A 16,363-nucleotide genomic window follows, 5' to 3' on the forward strand; every position below is an offset into this window, starting at 1 on the left:
TTGTTACATTAAAGAGATGCTCTCTTCTCGGGTCAGAGAAGCAAGACATCTCTAGCACCTCCTTTAGTTATCCTAAATGTCATAACTGGAAAATCCTTAATCCCTAAATGCAAGGGCATACAGACTGACCCTTGAATTTATAGCACGGTTTGCAATATAAATATTTATTTCAGCTGCTGTACGTGTGGCATACAGAATTACTATCAAATATAATTCTGATATTCTTGTATGAGTTCGTCTTTACCTGTGCTTCAATAGCATTCAAATCGCCATATTCTGTCCAACCAAGTCGACCAGCTACGCACTGAAACCGGCGGTGTGTTTCTTCATCCATACTAATCCACTAATCACCTGCAAAATACAAACCAAATAAGGTCACACAAATGCTATAGTCATTTGAAATAAAAATGCAGATCACGAACATAAAGATAAAACAATCAATCATTCTCACAGAATACTCAAGTTACTATCAGGAAGACTGACACAGGTGCATTCAAATGACACATAGCTGTCAGTCGTCCAATATTGACATGCTACATAGCTACGGCATTTGGGACTCCAAAACAAATGCTAAAAGACCATTCAATTCCTGAAGTAATCAGCAACATCACATTCTGGGAGGCAACAAACAGTTGGATCTGTAAACATCAAAAACTAGATAGCTCTAAGTTATTCGTAGTCAATGGGAACACGAATGCATAACTGTTCAGGGTCTAGGTTACTAGGGGAACAAATAGTATAAGAAAGAAACTGACATCGCACTCCACGGATTTCACGTAAATACCGTCGCTGCAAATAGTAGCTGATAGCAAACGATCGCACAGCTCCGCCAATTACAGAGTCAGATACAACTCAATGGTGGTAACACAAAGCTAGAGGCCAAAAGCGGGACGATGAACTTGCTTATGCCACCTACTAATCTTCACTGAGCAGCCACCGGAGGTTCTACAGTCCCAGCCCACCTCGCTTACCATTACCCGGGGGTCACAAATGACTCACCATGCGAAATCCTGTTCCCCGCTCCCGACCTTTAACGGAACCAAAGCATAAACTTCCTTCTCGGGGCTCACGGAGGGAGGGGCGGAGCTATAAGGTCAAAGGTCGATATTTGAATTCTGGCGCCAGGCTGCGGCGCGAGCTTTGTTGGGGGAGCGGTTTGACACGCCTGCGCACGTCTCGCTTTTCACCTCCTCCTCATTAACGCCAAGCGGATGTTGTCAGCACTATCGCTGTAAGCGGTGATGGTGATGGGCAATTTACAAAGGACTCTTTTAGAACTGAGGGAGGAAACAGACCGTGTTCATCCAGCCTCACATTTTATTATCTTGGAATCTCCAGCATCTGCAGTTCCCATTATCTCTGATACTATTTTAACCTCACTGCGAAGCCTCTTCCAGGGATGCCTAACCTGAAGAAGTTACCCTCCTCCCTCCGGACCAACCTCAGGGAATCTCTCTCCCATTGTCGGTCCGCCTCCCCCTCTCTCCCTATTTATTCCAGTTCCCTCCCCCCATCCCCCTCTCTGATGAAGGGTCTAGGCCCGAAACGTCAGCTTTTGTGCTCCTGGGATGCTGCTTGGCCTGCTGTGTTCATCCAGCCTCACATTTTATTATCTTGGAATCTCCAGCATCTGCAGTTCCCATTATCTCAGGAAACAGACCCACTCGTCCGAGCCTAATAGGTTTGTGATCTGTCTGAGTTTAAATTGCACTCACCCTGATTTAAATGGGTTTTGTGGATTCTAGGCACATTAAGACTACATGTAAAGGTGAAAGGGCCTCTGGGGTTGTATCCCCATTTCTGAGCTCCGAGGCCCATGTTCAAGTTGCATGTGCTCCAGAGCTATGGTATAAGTGTGGTCGCATAGGTCGGTTTTAAACATCGATAACGAAGTCTGAAGAAGGGCCCAGACCCGAAACGTCAGCTTTCCTGCTCCTCTGATGCTGCTTGGCCTGCTGTGTTCATCCAACTCTACACCTTGTTATCTCTGGAATTGAATACAACTATCTATCCAATTGGTACACTTGTTGGAGCTTGAGAAATTTATTCAGAGACATCTGTTCAAGCTTTGTGTTAGACCCAATTCCCATTACTTGTTAAAAATTCACTTGTTGAATGTGGGCATCACTGGCTTACCAGCATTTATTGCCCATTCCTAGTTACATTGAGAAGGTGGTAGTGAGCACAGATACCTTGAAAGGCTACAGCCCACTTGCTGTGGGTTTACCCACAAGGCCATTAGGGAGGAAATTCCATGATTTTGACACAGTGCCAGTGACAAAATGCTGATATATTTCCAAGTCAGGATGTTGAGTGGCTTGAAAGGGAACTTGAAGGTGGTGCTGTTCCCATATATCTGCTGCCCTTGCCTTCTAGATAGAAGTGCTCATGAGTTTGGAAGGTGTGGAGCTGGAGGTACACAGCAGGGCAGGCAGCAGAGGAGCAGGAAAGGTGATGTTTGCCATCAGGGCCCTTCTTCAGAAATTAGGGGCGGAAGGTGGGTGGGATGCACCAGGAAGGTGCACCCCTCCTCGCTATTTATTTCTGAGCTCCCTTCCCCCTCCCCATTTCTGGAGAAGGATCCCGTACTGAAACATCAACTTTGCTGCTCCACTGATGCTGCCTGCCCTGCTGTGTACCTCCAGCTCCATTGTGTGTTATATCTGACTCCAGAATCTGCAATTCTTGCTATCTCTGGGTTTAGAAGGTGATGTTTGAGGATCTTTAGTGAATTTCTGCATTGCTGAACATTGCGCAATCATCGGCAAGCATGCCTGCTTCTGACCTTATGATGAAGGTCATTGATGAAGCACCTGAAGATTGTTGGCCCCAAGACGCTACTGTAAGTAAATCCTGCAGAGATGCCTAGCAGCTGAGATGAGGAACCTCCAACAACCACGACCATCTTCGTATGTGTCAAGTATGACTCTAAGCAGTGGAGAGTACGTCCCCATCGTGGCACAGTGGTGGAATCCCTAACTCTGGGCCTGGAGAGGCAGGTTTAAAATCCACCTACTTCAGATAGCTACCATCTGTTTAAACAAACATGCACTGCACACTGCTTAAATTCACGCATGTGCATTTTAATGAATCATGGAGATACAGCCCAAGGACGTTGGAGCAGTGGAGAAAATGGAAAAAAGACAAAGGTGTAATCTGTCCCAACACCTTTGTAGACTTTGTCGGTCTGGAATTGGGTGCATGTGCTGTTGCGGTTAGAACCCAAAAAGACAGTGCGGGTCTAGCTGTAGTACAGTTGTCCCTTGTTCATCTGCAGACGGTCCGTATTTAAATCCAACCTTCCACCAGAGTTAAGCCCTCAAATTAGATCTTTAAAAATCTTTTAGTCTTAGTCTGGAATCAGAAACTGTCGAGCAGCCACAAACATGTCTGATTCGAAGTACAGGATATGGTCGAACAACTGGATTTATAGAAAAGGAGCAATGTCTGACAAACAGAAATCACAAGCTTTCAGAGCACTGATCCTTCATCAGGTGAAGTGACTAACATAGAAACAAAGGTAGAGATGAGGAAGGAGTTATTGCACGAGGTGTTCCAGTTACGACTGGGTCATGTCGAACATAAATAAATGTGGATAGTCACCATAACATTTGGAAATAAAGCAGTTGACAAGCGGCACATAAGGCAACTGCAGCCCAGTAAAGTTTACTATTAGTCACGTGCATTTGATGAGTGCCAGAAGTGGGTCGAGGTTTTCCAAATTCTAAAAGCTTCAGAGGTATGAAGTATTATTTCAGCTACTTGACATGTGAATTGCAAAAATAAAAACTCAGGACCAGCAGAAAGACCACTGGGGGTAAACAGAATAGAATAGAATATCCTTTATTGTCACTTGTACAGGAGTACAGTGAAAGACTTTTACAATGGCTGCCTTTTGATAGCACCATCTAAAGGTACAAATCTCAGTTTTTTTTAAATGTCGTTATACAAAAGATGATTAAAAGGAAAGCATAAGCATCACATACAGTGTCTGGGAATGAGGTAGCTTTAACATTGTGAAAAGGATTTAAATTACAGTCCGGTAAACTGTCCCAAACAGTAGCAGCTCAGCACTCCCGCATCGCTCCGGCCTCCAGACTGTTCCTCACCGGCACTTTGCAGCAACAAGGAAAGTCGCACTCTATCAGGAATTCGCTTCACTTCGTACCGCTCCGGGACTCGAGATTCCCCTGCTGCCAACGCTGCGGGACTCAGCCCGGCCCATGCTTGTTCTGCTGCCGTCGCTCCAGGAATTCGGTCCGTGACTTGGCCCGGACTCATTCTGCTGCCGCTGCAGGACATTGCTGCACACCAAGCTCCCACCCGGTCTCCGATCGGGACTCATTTCTTCTGGTAAGGGTAGTTAAAAGGTTGGGTGGGGTGGGAACAGAAAAAAAATGCTGCAGCGAAAAAAAATTAATAGAAAAGGAACTGGCGAGCAGTGGAGTTGCAGCTGGAGTGTCTTACACTGCTAATAAAATGTGAGGCTGGATGAACACAGCAGGCCAAGCAGCATCTCAGGAGCACAAAAGCTGACGTTTCGGACCTAGACCCTTCATCAGAGAAGGGGATGGGGTGAGGGTTCCGGAATAAATAGGGAGAGAGGGGGAGGCGGACCGAAGATGGAGAGTAAAGAAGATAGGTGGAGAGGAGAGTATAGATGGGGAGGTAGGGAGGGGATAGGTCAGTCCAGGGAAGACGGACAGGTCAAGGAGGTGGGATGAGGTTAGTAGGTAGATGGAGGTGCGGCTTGGGGTGGGAGGAAGGGATGGGTGACAGGAAGAACCGGTTAGGGAGGCAGAGACAGGTTGGACTGGTTTTGGGATGCAGTGGGTGGAGGGCAAGAGCTGGGCTGGTTGTGTGGTGCAGTGGGGGGAGGGGACGAACTGGGCTGGTTTAGGGATGCAGTAGGGGAAGGGGAGATTTTGAAACTGGTGAAGTCCACATTGATACCATTAGGCTGCAGGGTTCCCAGGCGGAATATGAGTTGCTGTTCCTGCAACCTTCGGGTGGCATCATTGTGGCAGTGCAGGAGGCCCATGATGGACATGTCATCTAGAGAATGGGAGGGGGAGTGGAAATGGTTTGTGACGGGAGGTGCAGTTGTTTGTTGTGAACTGAGCGGAGGTGTTCTGCAAAGCGGTCTCCAAGCCTCCGCTTGCTACCTCTACATTGGGGAAATCCACACCGGGTACAGTGGATGCAGTATACCACATTGGCAGATGTGCAGGTGAACCTCTGCTTAATGTGGAATGTCATCTTGGGGCCTGGGATAGGGGTGAGGGAGGTGGTGTGGGGGCAGGTGTAGCATTTCCTGCGGTTGCAGGGGAAGGTGCCAGGTGTGGTGGGGTTGGAGGGCAGTGTGGAGCGCGTGTCTTACACTGCTGCCATTTTCCCCAGGAGATTTATTACTGCTAATGGTGGTGCTCTAAGTCATCATTCCCCGCAGGGAGGAATACTCATAACTGGAATGTGATTTGAAGGATACTAGATAAGCATACTTGGTGAGTATCCAACAAAAAGTATTGGTCAGGAAAAAAGTACTAGAGATACCGAAACTCAAATATAAATAGAAAACGCCAAAGTAATAGGTATGTATGGCAACATCAATGGAGAGAGAAACCAGGGTTTGAAAAAAGTCCTATCAGACTCAATGTTAACTCTTCCTTCACAGGAGAAATATACCAATGTTTTGAATCTGACAAGATTTGTTCAAAACTTGGTCTCTCTCCCCACAGTTGCTGTCAGAACTGCTGAGGTTCTCTAACAAGTTCCAGAAAAAAAAACTTAGGACCATTTTAAAGTGCAGCGTGGGGCTTTCTTCTAGTTATAATTTTTGTTATTTTAGGTATAACAGTCATCTCTTGGAACTCACAAAAACGATAACCATTCCTAACCAAAACAGAATTTGCTAGAAAAACTTAGCAAGTCTAGTAGCATTTGTGGAGGGAAAAGAGTTAATGTTTCAAGAACAAAAACAAAGTTGCTGGAAAAGCTCAGCAGGTCTGGCAGCATCTGTGAAGGAAAGTACAGAGTTAATGTTTCGGGTCCGGTGAGCCTTCCTCAGAACTGGTGGTGGTTGGAAGAACGTCATTTTATATGCAGAAAATAGGGAGTTGGATGGGGTGGGGGGTAACATGGCCTGGTGTGTGGGGTAAGGGGCTGCGACATGGGAGAGTTTATGCCCTAAAATTATTGAACTCAATATGGAGTTGCATTGAGCTTCCCTAGAACACTGCGGCAAGCCAGAGACAAGAGATGTTGGCCAGGGAGCAGGGTGGTGCATTAAAGTGGCAGGCAACACTTGGGGACCCTACAGCCCTCCGGACTTATATTGAGTTCAATAATTTTGTCTGTACAAAGAATGTATAGGGGTTAGACTTACATCCAGTAAAGTTTGTCCATTATTCATAATTGTTTTCCTGTACCTAGCATCACTGGTGTAATAAATAGTAAATAACGACAGAAACCTGGTCTGTGTCTTGTCTAAAAGGACAGATAAATTGGGGAATTGTGTGTTTTTATTTTTAAAAAATCAACTTGTGACAACTGAGAGTAGCAGTGCCCTATTTCTAGCACACTACCCTTGTGAGGCGTAGTAAGGCACAAACTTGCCGAGCATTTTAACTACCTGATGAGCTTCCACTCCAGAGTTTTACACCCGAATCTTTCATTTTCCTGCTACTATTACAGACAACACACAGCAGGGACTAATCTGTCACCTCCATCAACATAAAGTGTGGAGTTGGATGAACACAGCAGGCCAAGCAGCATCTCAGGAGCACCTGGTGTGTGGGGTAAAGGGCTGCGACATGGAAGAGTTTATGCTCGAAAATTATTGAACTCAATATCGAGTTGCGTTGAGCTTCCCTAGAACACCACAGCTCCTGACTTCCATGGGGCTTGCCTAGACTTTTCATGTTAATTCCATAGTTTTTAGACCATGATATGCTTTAAATTAACATTTAAAAGTATTAAAACAATAACCTAGTATTCATTAAAAATGTGTTTTCAATTCTCTACTTAACCAGGCTGCAGACTTGGAGCACTTGAGAGCCAGAGTGGAACGGAGCAGGCTGGAGGCCTGAAGCAGAGTGGAGACAGCCATTAGACTGGGGTCTGGTGTGGGTGGTCAGCAGCATGAGAAGCCAGTCAGGCCACATGGAAGCCCATGTGCTGAACTACTATAATGTAATGTTTATCTGACTGTAATGTTTATCCTTTTAACTGTCTTCTAACCTATACTATGAATCACTAAGGTAATACAACTTCTTTTTATATCTAAGATTTGTACCTAGGTACTTTGTACTTAAGATGGCACCATAAAAAGTGACATTGTAAACTTTTCACTGTACTTATGTTCTTGAGTAGCTGTGGCAATGAAGGATATCTATTCATGTAGCAGCTCTCACCAAGACACAAATGTAAGGTTGCAGAATTGGTAGCTGAAGTTCATGTTACAGGCCAGTTGGGACAACCACTCTCCCTAAACAAAAAGAGTATCACGGAGATAGCCTAGACCTTAAATTAAAATTTAAAAAGAAAAGGCCACCATCAATCTTTAATCGTAGTGACTTATAACCAGAGCAGCGGCACAGTAGTTAGCACTATTGCCTCAACTCCCAGGGCCCCGGTTCAATGCCAGCCTTGGGCAACTGTGTCTTGAGTTTGCATGTTCTCCTCCCACAGGCCAAAGATCTGCAGGTTGGGTGGATTAGCCAAGCTAAAATGCCCAGTGTCCAGGGTGCGTCTAGCTGCAATGTTCCTCAGAGGGTCAGAGTGGACTCAATGGGCCAAATCGTCTGCTTCCACATTGTAGGGATTCTAGAATCAAAGTGGTTAAATGAGGCATACGTAGGAAATACATTCTTTAATTAGACAAGAAATTCAATACAAAAGTGAGGAGGTTATGCTGGTAATGCTACAACTGGATCATTGCATGTAGTTCTGATAACCACAACCTCTCAAGCGATTGACCAGGATGCTGTCTATGCTGGAGGGGCTGAGCTGTGGAAAGGTTTGTGTTGTTTTCCTCGGAGTGGTGAAAATTATGGGGTTCTAATAAAGATGTAACATTGAAAGGCATAAATATTGGATAAGAAGCAATACTGCCTCTAAGCTTTCCAGCTACTAGGAGGGTCGAGACTTACCAAATAACACGTAGACACTGACTTTCAATTACACAAGCCACTGCCATGCATGGATGTGACATTCCGTGCAGTGGCAAGAAAAACTAGAGGTAGAGGAAGCCATTTCTTCCATTAGAAGTGGAACCAATAATTAGGCAGCATAGATTTTAAGCCAAGAGGAACAAGGCTAAGAGGAACATTTTTTTTAAAACACAGACGTGTATAAATGTTTAATCAATATTTAGAATTCACTTGTAATAAAATAGCACACACGTAGCTCTCTCTGAAGGAGGGTCTAGGCCAGAAACATCAGCCTTCCTGTTCCTCTGCTGCTGCTGTTTGGCCTGCTGTGTTCATCCAGCTCTACACCTTGTTATCTCAGATTCTCCAGCATCTGCAGTTCCTACTCTCTCTGAAACAGCAATAAAATGGGATTAGTCTGATCTTTGTAGACCATTGTGGTCATGATGAACCAACTGCCTTCCTTCCATGCTGTGATGAGGAGTCTGTTTTATGCAGATCAAAACTTAAGATGGGTGCTATCCAAAACTTGCACAATATTTCTATATCAGGTATTCAGTAAGAAAAAAGCTCTTCACACTCCCTGGGAAGCAATTGTCAGTGAGGATATTTCCACAAGGACAAATGTGCTTTTATGTTCAAAGATCTTGCCACGTTTGGACACCTGTTTGTCATGCACCTGGAATTTTCTAGGAATCTTTTTCAGTTATAAACAGTTGATTTCTGGCAGCTATTTCTCAAGGCTAATTGTGTCTTTTAAAAGAGATTAGGTTTTTGTATCTATGTATTGAGTTATACAATTTTAAGCAATATTGACATGAATTGAAATAGAAAATAAAGCAACTAAACCCACTCTCATCTCCTCTATGTTAATTTCCTGTGATATTTTCTCCAGCCAGGTAACACAAGGTTTGACACAAAGTATTTACTGAGGACTGTGCTGCACATCTTTCAGGTCTGCACGCAGATTACCTAAGGGCAAATTGTATCTTTGTAAAATCAGCCCTTTTCCAGTTTGGATCTTTTATTCCCAGGACATCCTCATGTTTCTTTAACTATTGCCAGTATAACTGAGCTTTGATCACCATCTCCAAAATGTTTCGCATTTGTTCCACATGTCAAGGCTCATTTCCAAATATTACCAAGTTTGGTTTCCTTGATGCTACTTTACTTTTTCTGCTGGATGTAATTTAAGTATTTTGCACCCTCTTTACTCGCACACTAAAACTAACCCAGCTAAGATTCAGATGGTTTGAATCCCTTATTACTGCCTTATTATTCTTAAATGTCTCTGAAATTGAGCGACATATTTAATCCTCTGTCTGATTGTTTGGGGACCTGTAGTACACATCTGTCTGTATTTTTAATCCCTTTGCTCATTTCTTACTTACCTCGACTACATTTCCTCTTTGTTCCAGACTCATTCATGCTCTAACTTCTAAAACCATACAGCTTTTCTCCTTGTATCAGAGATAATGGGAACTGCAGAGGCTGGAGAATCCAAGATAATAAAGTGTGAAGCTGGATGAACACAGCAGGCCAAGCAGCATCTCAGGAGCACAAAAGCTGACGTTTCGGGCCTAGATCCTTCATCAGAGAGGAGGATGGGGTGAGGGTTCTGGAATAAATAGGGACAGAGGGGGAGGCGGACCAAAGATGGAGAGAAAAGAAGATAGGTGGAGAGGAGAGTATAGGTGGGGACGTAGGGAGGGGATAAGTCAGTCCAGGGAAGACGGACAGGTCAAGGAGGTGGGATGAGGTTAGTAGGTAGGAAATGGAGGTGCGGCTTGGGGTGGGAGGAAGGGATGGGTGAGAGAAGAACAGGTTAGGGAGGCAGAGACAGGCTGTGCTGGTTTTGGGATGCAGTGGGGGGAGGGGATGAGCTGGGCTGGTTGTGTGGTGCATTGGTGGGAGGGGACGAACTGGGCTGGTTTTGGGATGCGGTGGGGGAAGGGGAGATTTTGAAGCTGGTGAAGTCCACATTGATACCATTGGGCTGCAGAGTTCCCAAGCGGAATATGAGTTGCTGTTTCTGCAACCTTCGGGTGGCATCATTGTGGCACTGCAGGAGGCCCATGATGGACATGTCATCTAAAGAATGGGAGGGTGAGTGGAAATGGTTAGCGACTGGGAGGTGCAGTTGTTTATTGCGAAACGAGCGGAAGTGTTCTGCAAAGCGGTCCGCAAGCCTCCGCTTGGTTTGCCCAATGTAGAGGCAGCCACACCGGGCCGACGCCGACGGACCCCGCCCACGGCCGACAACCTCATCGCTCCGCCCACAACTTCCACAGCGAGCAACTCCAGAGGAGACAGCCACACTGAGCCCTGCCAAATTTTCACCATCCCCCCAGACCTCCCACTGACTGAGGACGAACAGTCAGTCCTAAGCAAGGGGCTCACCTTTGTCCCCCTACAACCACACATCAATGGATACCAGTCACGTTTGGACATTGAGCAGTTTTTCCGCCGCCTTCACCTCCACGCTTACTTCTTCAACCAGGAACCTAACCCCTCCCTCCACTGACCCCTTCACCCACTTCCAACACAAGTCCTCCTCCTGGACACCACCCCCAGGCCTCCTACCCTCCCTCAACTTCTTCATCTCCAACTGCCATCGAGACATTAACCGCATCAACCTCTCCACCCCTCTCCCCAACTCCAACCTCTCCCCTGCAGAACGGGCTGCCCTCCACTCCAACCCCAAGCTCATCATCAAACCCACAAACAAGGGTGGCGCAGTGGTAGTATGGCCCACCGAACTCATCTCCGCCTATCTGGACTCCATTTTCTCCCCTTTGGTCCAGAAACTCCCTACCTACGTCCGTGACATCACCCACGCCCTCCACCTCCTCCAGAACTTCCAAATCCCTGGCCCCCAACACCTCATTTTCACCATGGACGTCCAGTCCCTATACACCTGTATTCCACATGCAGATGGCCTCAAAGCCCTCCGCTTCTTCCTGTCCCGCAGGCCCGACCAGTCCCCTCCGCCGACACCCTCATCCGCCTAGCCGAACTCGTCCTCACCATCAACAACTTTTCTTTCAATTCCTCCCACTTCCTACAGACAAAGGGGGTGGCCATGGGCACCCGCATGGGCCCCAGCTATGCCTGCCTCTTTGTAGGTTACGTGGAACAGTCCCTCTTCCGCACCTACACAGGCCCCAAACCCCACCTCTTCCTCCATTACATTGATGACTGTATCGGTGCCACCTCTTGCTCCCCAGAGGAGCTCGAACAGTTCATCCACTTCACCAACACCTTCCACCTCAACCTCAACCTCAAATTCACCTGTGTCGGAGAGTTGGCGTTTGGCCTTGGCGATGTAGAGGTCAGTGCGCCATACTACCACTGCGCCACCCTTGTCTGTGGGTTTGTTGGTGAGATTGGGGTTGGACCGGAGGGAGCGGAGAGCGGCCTGTTCTGCAGGGAAGAGGTTGGAGTGGGGGAGAGGGGTGGAGAGGTTGAGGCGGTTAATGTCTCGATGGCAGTTGGAGATGAAGAGGTCGAGGGAGGGTAGGAGGCCTGGGGGTGGTGTCCAGGAGGAGGACTTGTGTTGGAAGCTTTTGTGCTCCTGAGATGCTGCTTGGCCTGCTGTGTTCATCCAGCTTCACACTTTATTATCTCAGCTTTTCTCCTTGTCAGGATCACATCCCATTGCCAACTTAGGTTAATTCTGCCTTAAGCCTCCCGAAAAGGATGTTGAGCCGTTCTTATTCAGATATAACCCATCCAACTTCTGAAGATCCCACCTCCCCTAGAAACAGTCCCAATGTCTTGGGTGTCTAACCTCCCTTCTGTACCATCTCTCGAGCCACATTTTCACCTGGTCTATCTTTAAATTTTTACACACACTGCTGCATGGCACTGGGAGTATTAGTACAGCAAACTTTATTACCTGATACCCATGGGACCAGAAGTGTACCAACTGATCAAATATTCTAGATGATCAAGAAGTTTGCATAATCAATATAAAATACACACTAAATAATAGAAACATAATGCAGGGGTATACACATTACTGTTATACTTCATTAACAGCATAAATGACAAATAATATTGCAACTTTGCCTTAAATAAAGTTTATTAGCAGAGAGCCTTTACATACGCACCCTCAACTGACTGCTTAGATATTGCAGAGATCAGAATAATACAAACTTGCAGTATTTCAAGTAAAGAAACAAACAAAGAAACCTACAGCACAGGAACAGGCCCTTCGGCCCTCCAAGCCTGCGCCGATCAAGATCCTCTGTCTAACCTGTCATCTATTTTCTAACGGTCTGTGTCCATTTGCTCCCTGCCCATCCATGTACCTGTCCAAATATATCTTAAAAGACGCTAACGTGTCTGCGTCTACCACCTCCGCTGGCAACGCGTTCCAGGCGCCCACCACCCTCTGTGTAAAGAACTTTCCACGCATATCTCCCTTAAACTTTCCTCCTCTCACTTTGAACTCATGACCCCTAGTAATTGAGTCCCCCACTCTGGGAAAAAGATTTTTGCTATCCACCCTGTCTATACCCCTCATGATTTTATAGACCTCAATCAGGTCCCCCCTCAATCTCCGTCTTTCTAACAAAAATAACCCTAATCTATTCAACCTCTCTTCATAGCTAGCACCCTCCATACCAGGCAACATCCTGGTGAACCTCCTCTGCACCCTCTCTGAAGCATCCACATCCTTTTGGCAATGTGGTGACCAGAACTGTACACAGTACTCCAAATGTGGCCGAACCAAAGTCCGATACAACTGCAACATGACCTGCCAACTCTTGTACTCAATACCCCGCCCAATGAAGGAAAGCATGCCATATATGCCTTCTTGACCACCCTATTGGCCTGTGTTGTCACCTTCAGGGAACAGTGGACCTGAACACCCAGATCTCTCTGTTCATCAATCTTCCCTAGGGCTTTTCCATTTACTGTATAGTTCGCCCTTGAATTTGATCTTCAAAAACGCATCACCTCGCACTTGCCCGGATTGAACTCCATCTGCCATTTATCTGCCCAACTCTCCAGTCTATCTATGTTCTGCTGTAATTTCTGACAGTCCCCTTCACTATCAGCTACTCCACTAATCTTATAATCTTACATAATTTTTGCTGGTTTACTTAAAGTACCAGCTCAAACAAAGTTTGTTGTACCTTTGAAATTGATATCCAACTCCCCAAATTCTGTTTGCAGGACCTCACCTCTTTCTTCATATGTCACTGGTTCCAATACAGGCCACAATGTCTGCCTGTTCACCCTCCATTTTAGAATACCCTGCAGCCATTCTGACATCCTTGAACCTGGCACCCAGAAGACAACATAGCATCCTGGAATCATGTCTATGATCACAAAGTCACCAGTCTACTTCCCTCATTAACAAGTCCACCACCATTATTGCACTTCCACAATTCTGAGTACCCAGTGGCATGTCCTTGACTCCGATTGGTGTCCATAGACAAACCATCGTTTCAATGTTTTCCAAAGCCAAAAATGGTTTGTGAATAGGATGCACTCAAATTCAATCTCTGTTTGGTCCTCTTCCTGGAATCTGGTAGTCACCCACTGCTGCACATCCTTAACCTGACAGATATCCATGAACCACTCAGCGTTGTGAATACTCCATAAAGCCCCGAGCTGCTGCTTAAGCTCCAAAGAGAGCGTGCTTGGGTTGCTCCAGCCACAGGCAACTCTTGTGCCCATGGTCATCCAAACCACCAGAAAATGCTAGGATTTGTCACATACTACAAAATGTGCAAAAATCACAAGCCTGAGTCTTTAGATATATCCTGATTAATAAGAATATGTACCCTTGCTTATATTTCATCTTTTCACTTAAGTAGAAACCACAAAAATCCTGTCAAACAACTAAAACCCCTCAACTCAACCAAGTGAACTTTAGGTTTGAATTCTAAAATAACTAATTTAAAACAAATTACAGCTTCAGCATTCAGGAATTGCTGTCCCCTATGATGTCACACATCAATTTTGTTAAAGCAGCTCTGTCTCTCACTTCTCCACTGTAGCTGCTCTTTTTAACCTCATTGCTGCCCACTGAGTCCCACACAGATCACTGCCAATATATCAGTTGAAGTCTCATGTCATCAGCTTCTCACCATCTTAAAAACAGACCATCAAGACCGACAAAGTTCAAAGGTGTTTTCAACAGGAAGAGAAGAAAAAGGCAAGCCAACTAAGAACTGCTGGATTGAAATCAGGCTGCCAAGAATCACACCCTGCAAAGTCATTAAAAAGAAATAAAGGAGCCTCTACTCCCAGAAAGGGAAGCCAAGCAGCATCAGAGGAGCAGGAAAGCTGACGTTTCAGGCCTAGACCCTTCTTCAGAAAAACATTTTCTGAAAAAGGGTCGAGGCCAGAAACATCAACTTTCCTGTTCTGATGCTCGTTGGCCTGCTGTGTTCATCCAGCTCTGCACCTTGTATTCTCAGATTCTCAAGCTTCTGCAGTTCCTACTATCTCTACTCCCAGAAACTTGTTTAGTCCATCTGTAGGGAAAATCTCCAATTACTCTAGTATAGAAGCCAGCATTGTTACTGAATTCTAACTAAGTTTATAATCGTCAATACCTTTAAAGACAATTTTCAAACAAGTAACAGATCTGCAACAATTACTGCTGCATCAAATTTCCATGTTAGGTATTTGATCAGGTAGGAAAACATTAGATTGTTACTCATAGGGAAGCAATAATGAGTTTATTTATGTCTTGGTGTTATTGTTCTCAAATATGATGGCTATAACTTGGTAACTTCCAGCAATAGTTGTGTAATACGCTAATCATTAATTTGGCTTTATGGAGTATTCACAACGCTGAGTGGTTCATGGATATCTGTCAGGTGACATTCCCCCCCCCACCCCCAAAAGATTAGAAGACAAAACTAAGGAGGAGTTAAAGAAGCTGTACGAATGTAGTTCTGAGACACCCTTGGGACATGTACCTTGTACAGTCATGATAATTGGAAATAATTATTCCCTTTAAGGAATGTGAAGAGTCAGAGACACATGTCTGAGGATTAACTTCATTTATTACTGCTTCAAGCCATTCACGTCAAAATTTCATACAAAATAGCAGAGTTTGCTATACACCTGAAAGATAAACTTCCTTTGAACCTGGTTGTGGGGTACAAGTTACCTCAAGTATTTCAACACAAATACTGTCTCAGTTCTTTTTGATGAGAGTTAAATCGAGGCCTATCTGCCCTCCTGGGTGGATGGAACACATCCCATAGCACCGATTTGAGGATAGTTATTGCCATTTTGGCTAATATTTAATCCTCAACCAATACTACTGGAACAGATCATCTGCGGGAGCTGACTTAAGCACCAAATGACATATTTCCCCACACTTACAACGGTAGCAAGAAACAGTGCACACATAACTGGTTGAACACCGACTGCTATTCTGTATGATAATGGCTGATGTTGGGTTTCAAATCCACTTTTGTGCCTGTTCACCAATACCCTTGAACACTCAAGACATCAAAAAAATCTGACCCTCTGAAATTTAATGATATTCAGTAATGGATCATCCACAAACCTCTGGGGTATAAAAATTCAAAGATTTACAGCACTTTGACATAAGTAATTTATCACTTCTGTCTTAAATGGTCCTCAAGCTGTGCCCTTGTTTTCAATTGCCCAGCAGGGACAAAATCTAATGTCTGGAGATAACAAAGTGCAGAGCTGGGTGAACACAGCAGGCCAAGCAGCATCTTAGGGGCACAAAAGCTGATGTTTTGGGCTTAGACCCTTCATCAGAAAAGGGGGATGGGGAAAGGGTTCTGAAATAAATAGGGAGAGAGGGGGAGGTGATCGAAGATGGATAGATGAGAAGATAGGTGGAGAGGAGACAGACAAGTTTAAAGAGGTGGGGATGGAACCGGTGGAGGTGACTGTAGGTGGGGAGGTAGGGAGGGGATAGGTCAGTCCAGGGAGGACGGATAGGTCAAGGGGGCAGGATGAGGTTAGTAGGTAGGAAATGGGGGTGCTGCTTGAGGTGGGAGGAGGGGGTAGATGAGAGGAAGAACAGGTTAGGGAGGTGGGGACGAGATGGGCTGGTTTTGCGATACAGTGGGTGGAGGTGAGATTTTGAAGCTTGTGAAATCCACATTGGTACCATTGGGCTGCAGGGTTCCCAAGTGGAATGAGAGTTGCTGTTCCTGCAACCTTTGGGTGGCATCATTGCGGCACTGCAGGAGGCCCATGAT

At 45.5% G+C, this 16,363-nt stretch overlaps 1 protein-coding gene across 1 annotated transcript in view; it reads right to left on the minus strand.

Annotated features, from left to right (window-relative positions):
• The window catches only part of gcna (germ cell nuclear acidic peptidase), a 44,779-nt gene extending 43,679 nt beyond the window's left edge, over positions 1-1,100 (minus strand). The window contains exons 1-2 of the mRNA XM_048544772.2: positions 1,000-1,100; positions 245-351 (exon numbers count right to left, since the gene is read on the minus strand). Of these exons, the coding sequence (XP_048400729.2) occupies positions 245-334 (90 nt within the window). The 5' untranslated portion in view covers positions 335-351; positions 1,000-1,100. The remainder of the gene's footprint in view (positions 1-244; positions 352-999) is intronic.
• Positions 1,101-16,363: the final 15,263 nt, after the last annotated feature.

Source organism: Stegostoma tigrinum, chromosome 15 (genome assembly GCF_030684315.1).
Source record: "Stegostoma tigrinum isolate sSteTig4 chromosome 15, sSteTig4.hap1, whole genome shotgun sequence".
Taxonomy (NCBI): Eukaryota; Metazoa; Chordata; class Chondrichthyes; order Orectolobiformes; family Stegostomatidae; genus Stegostoma; species Stegostoma tigrinum.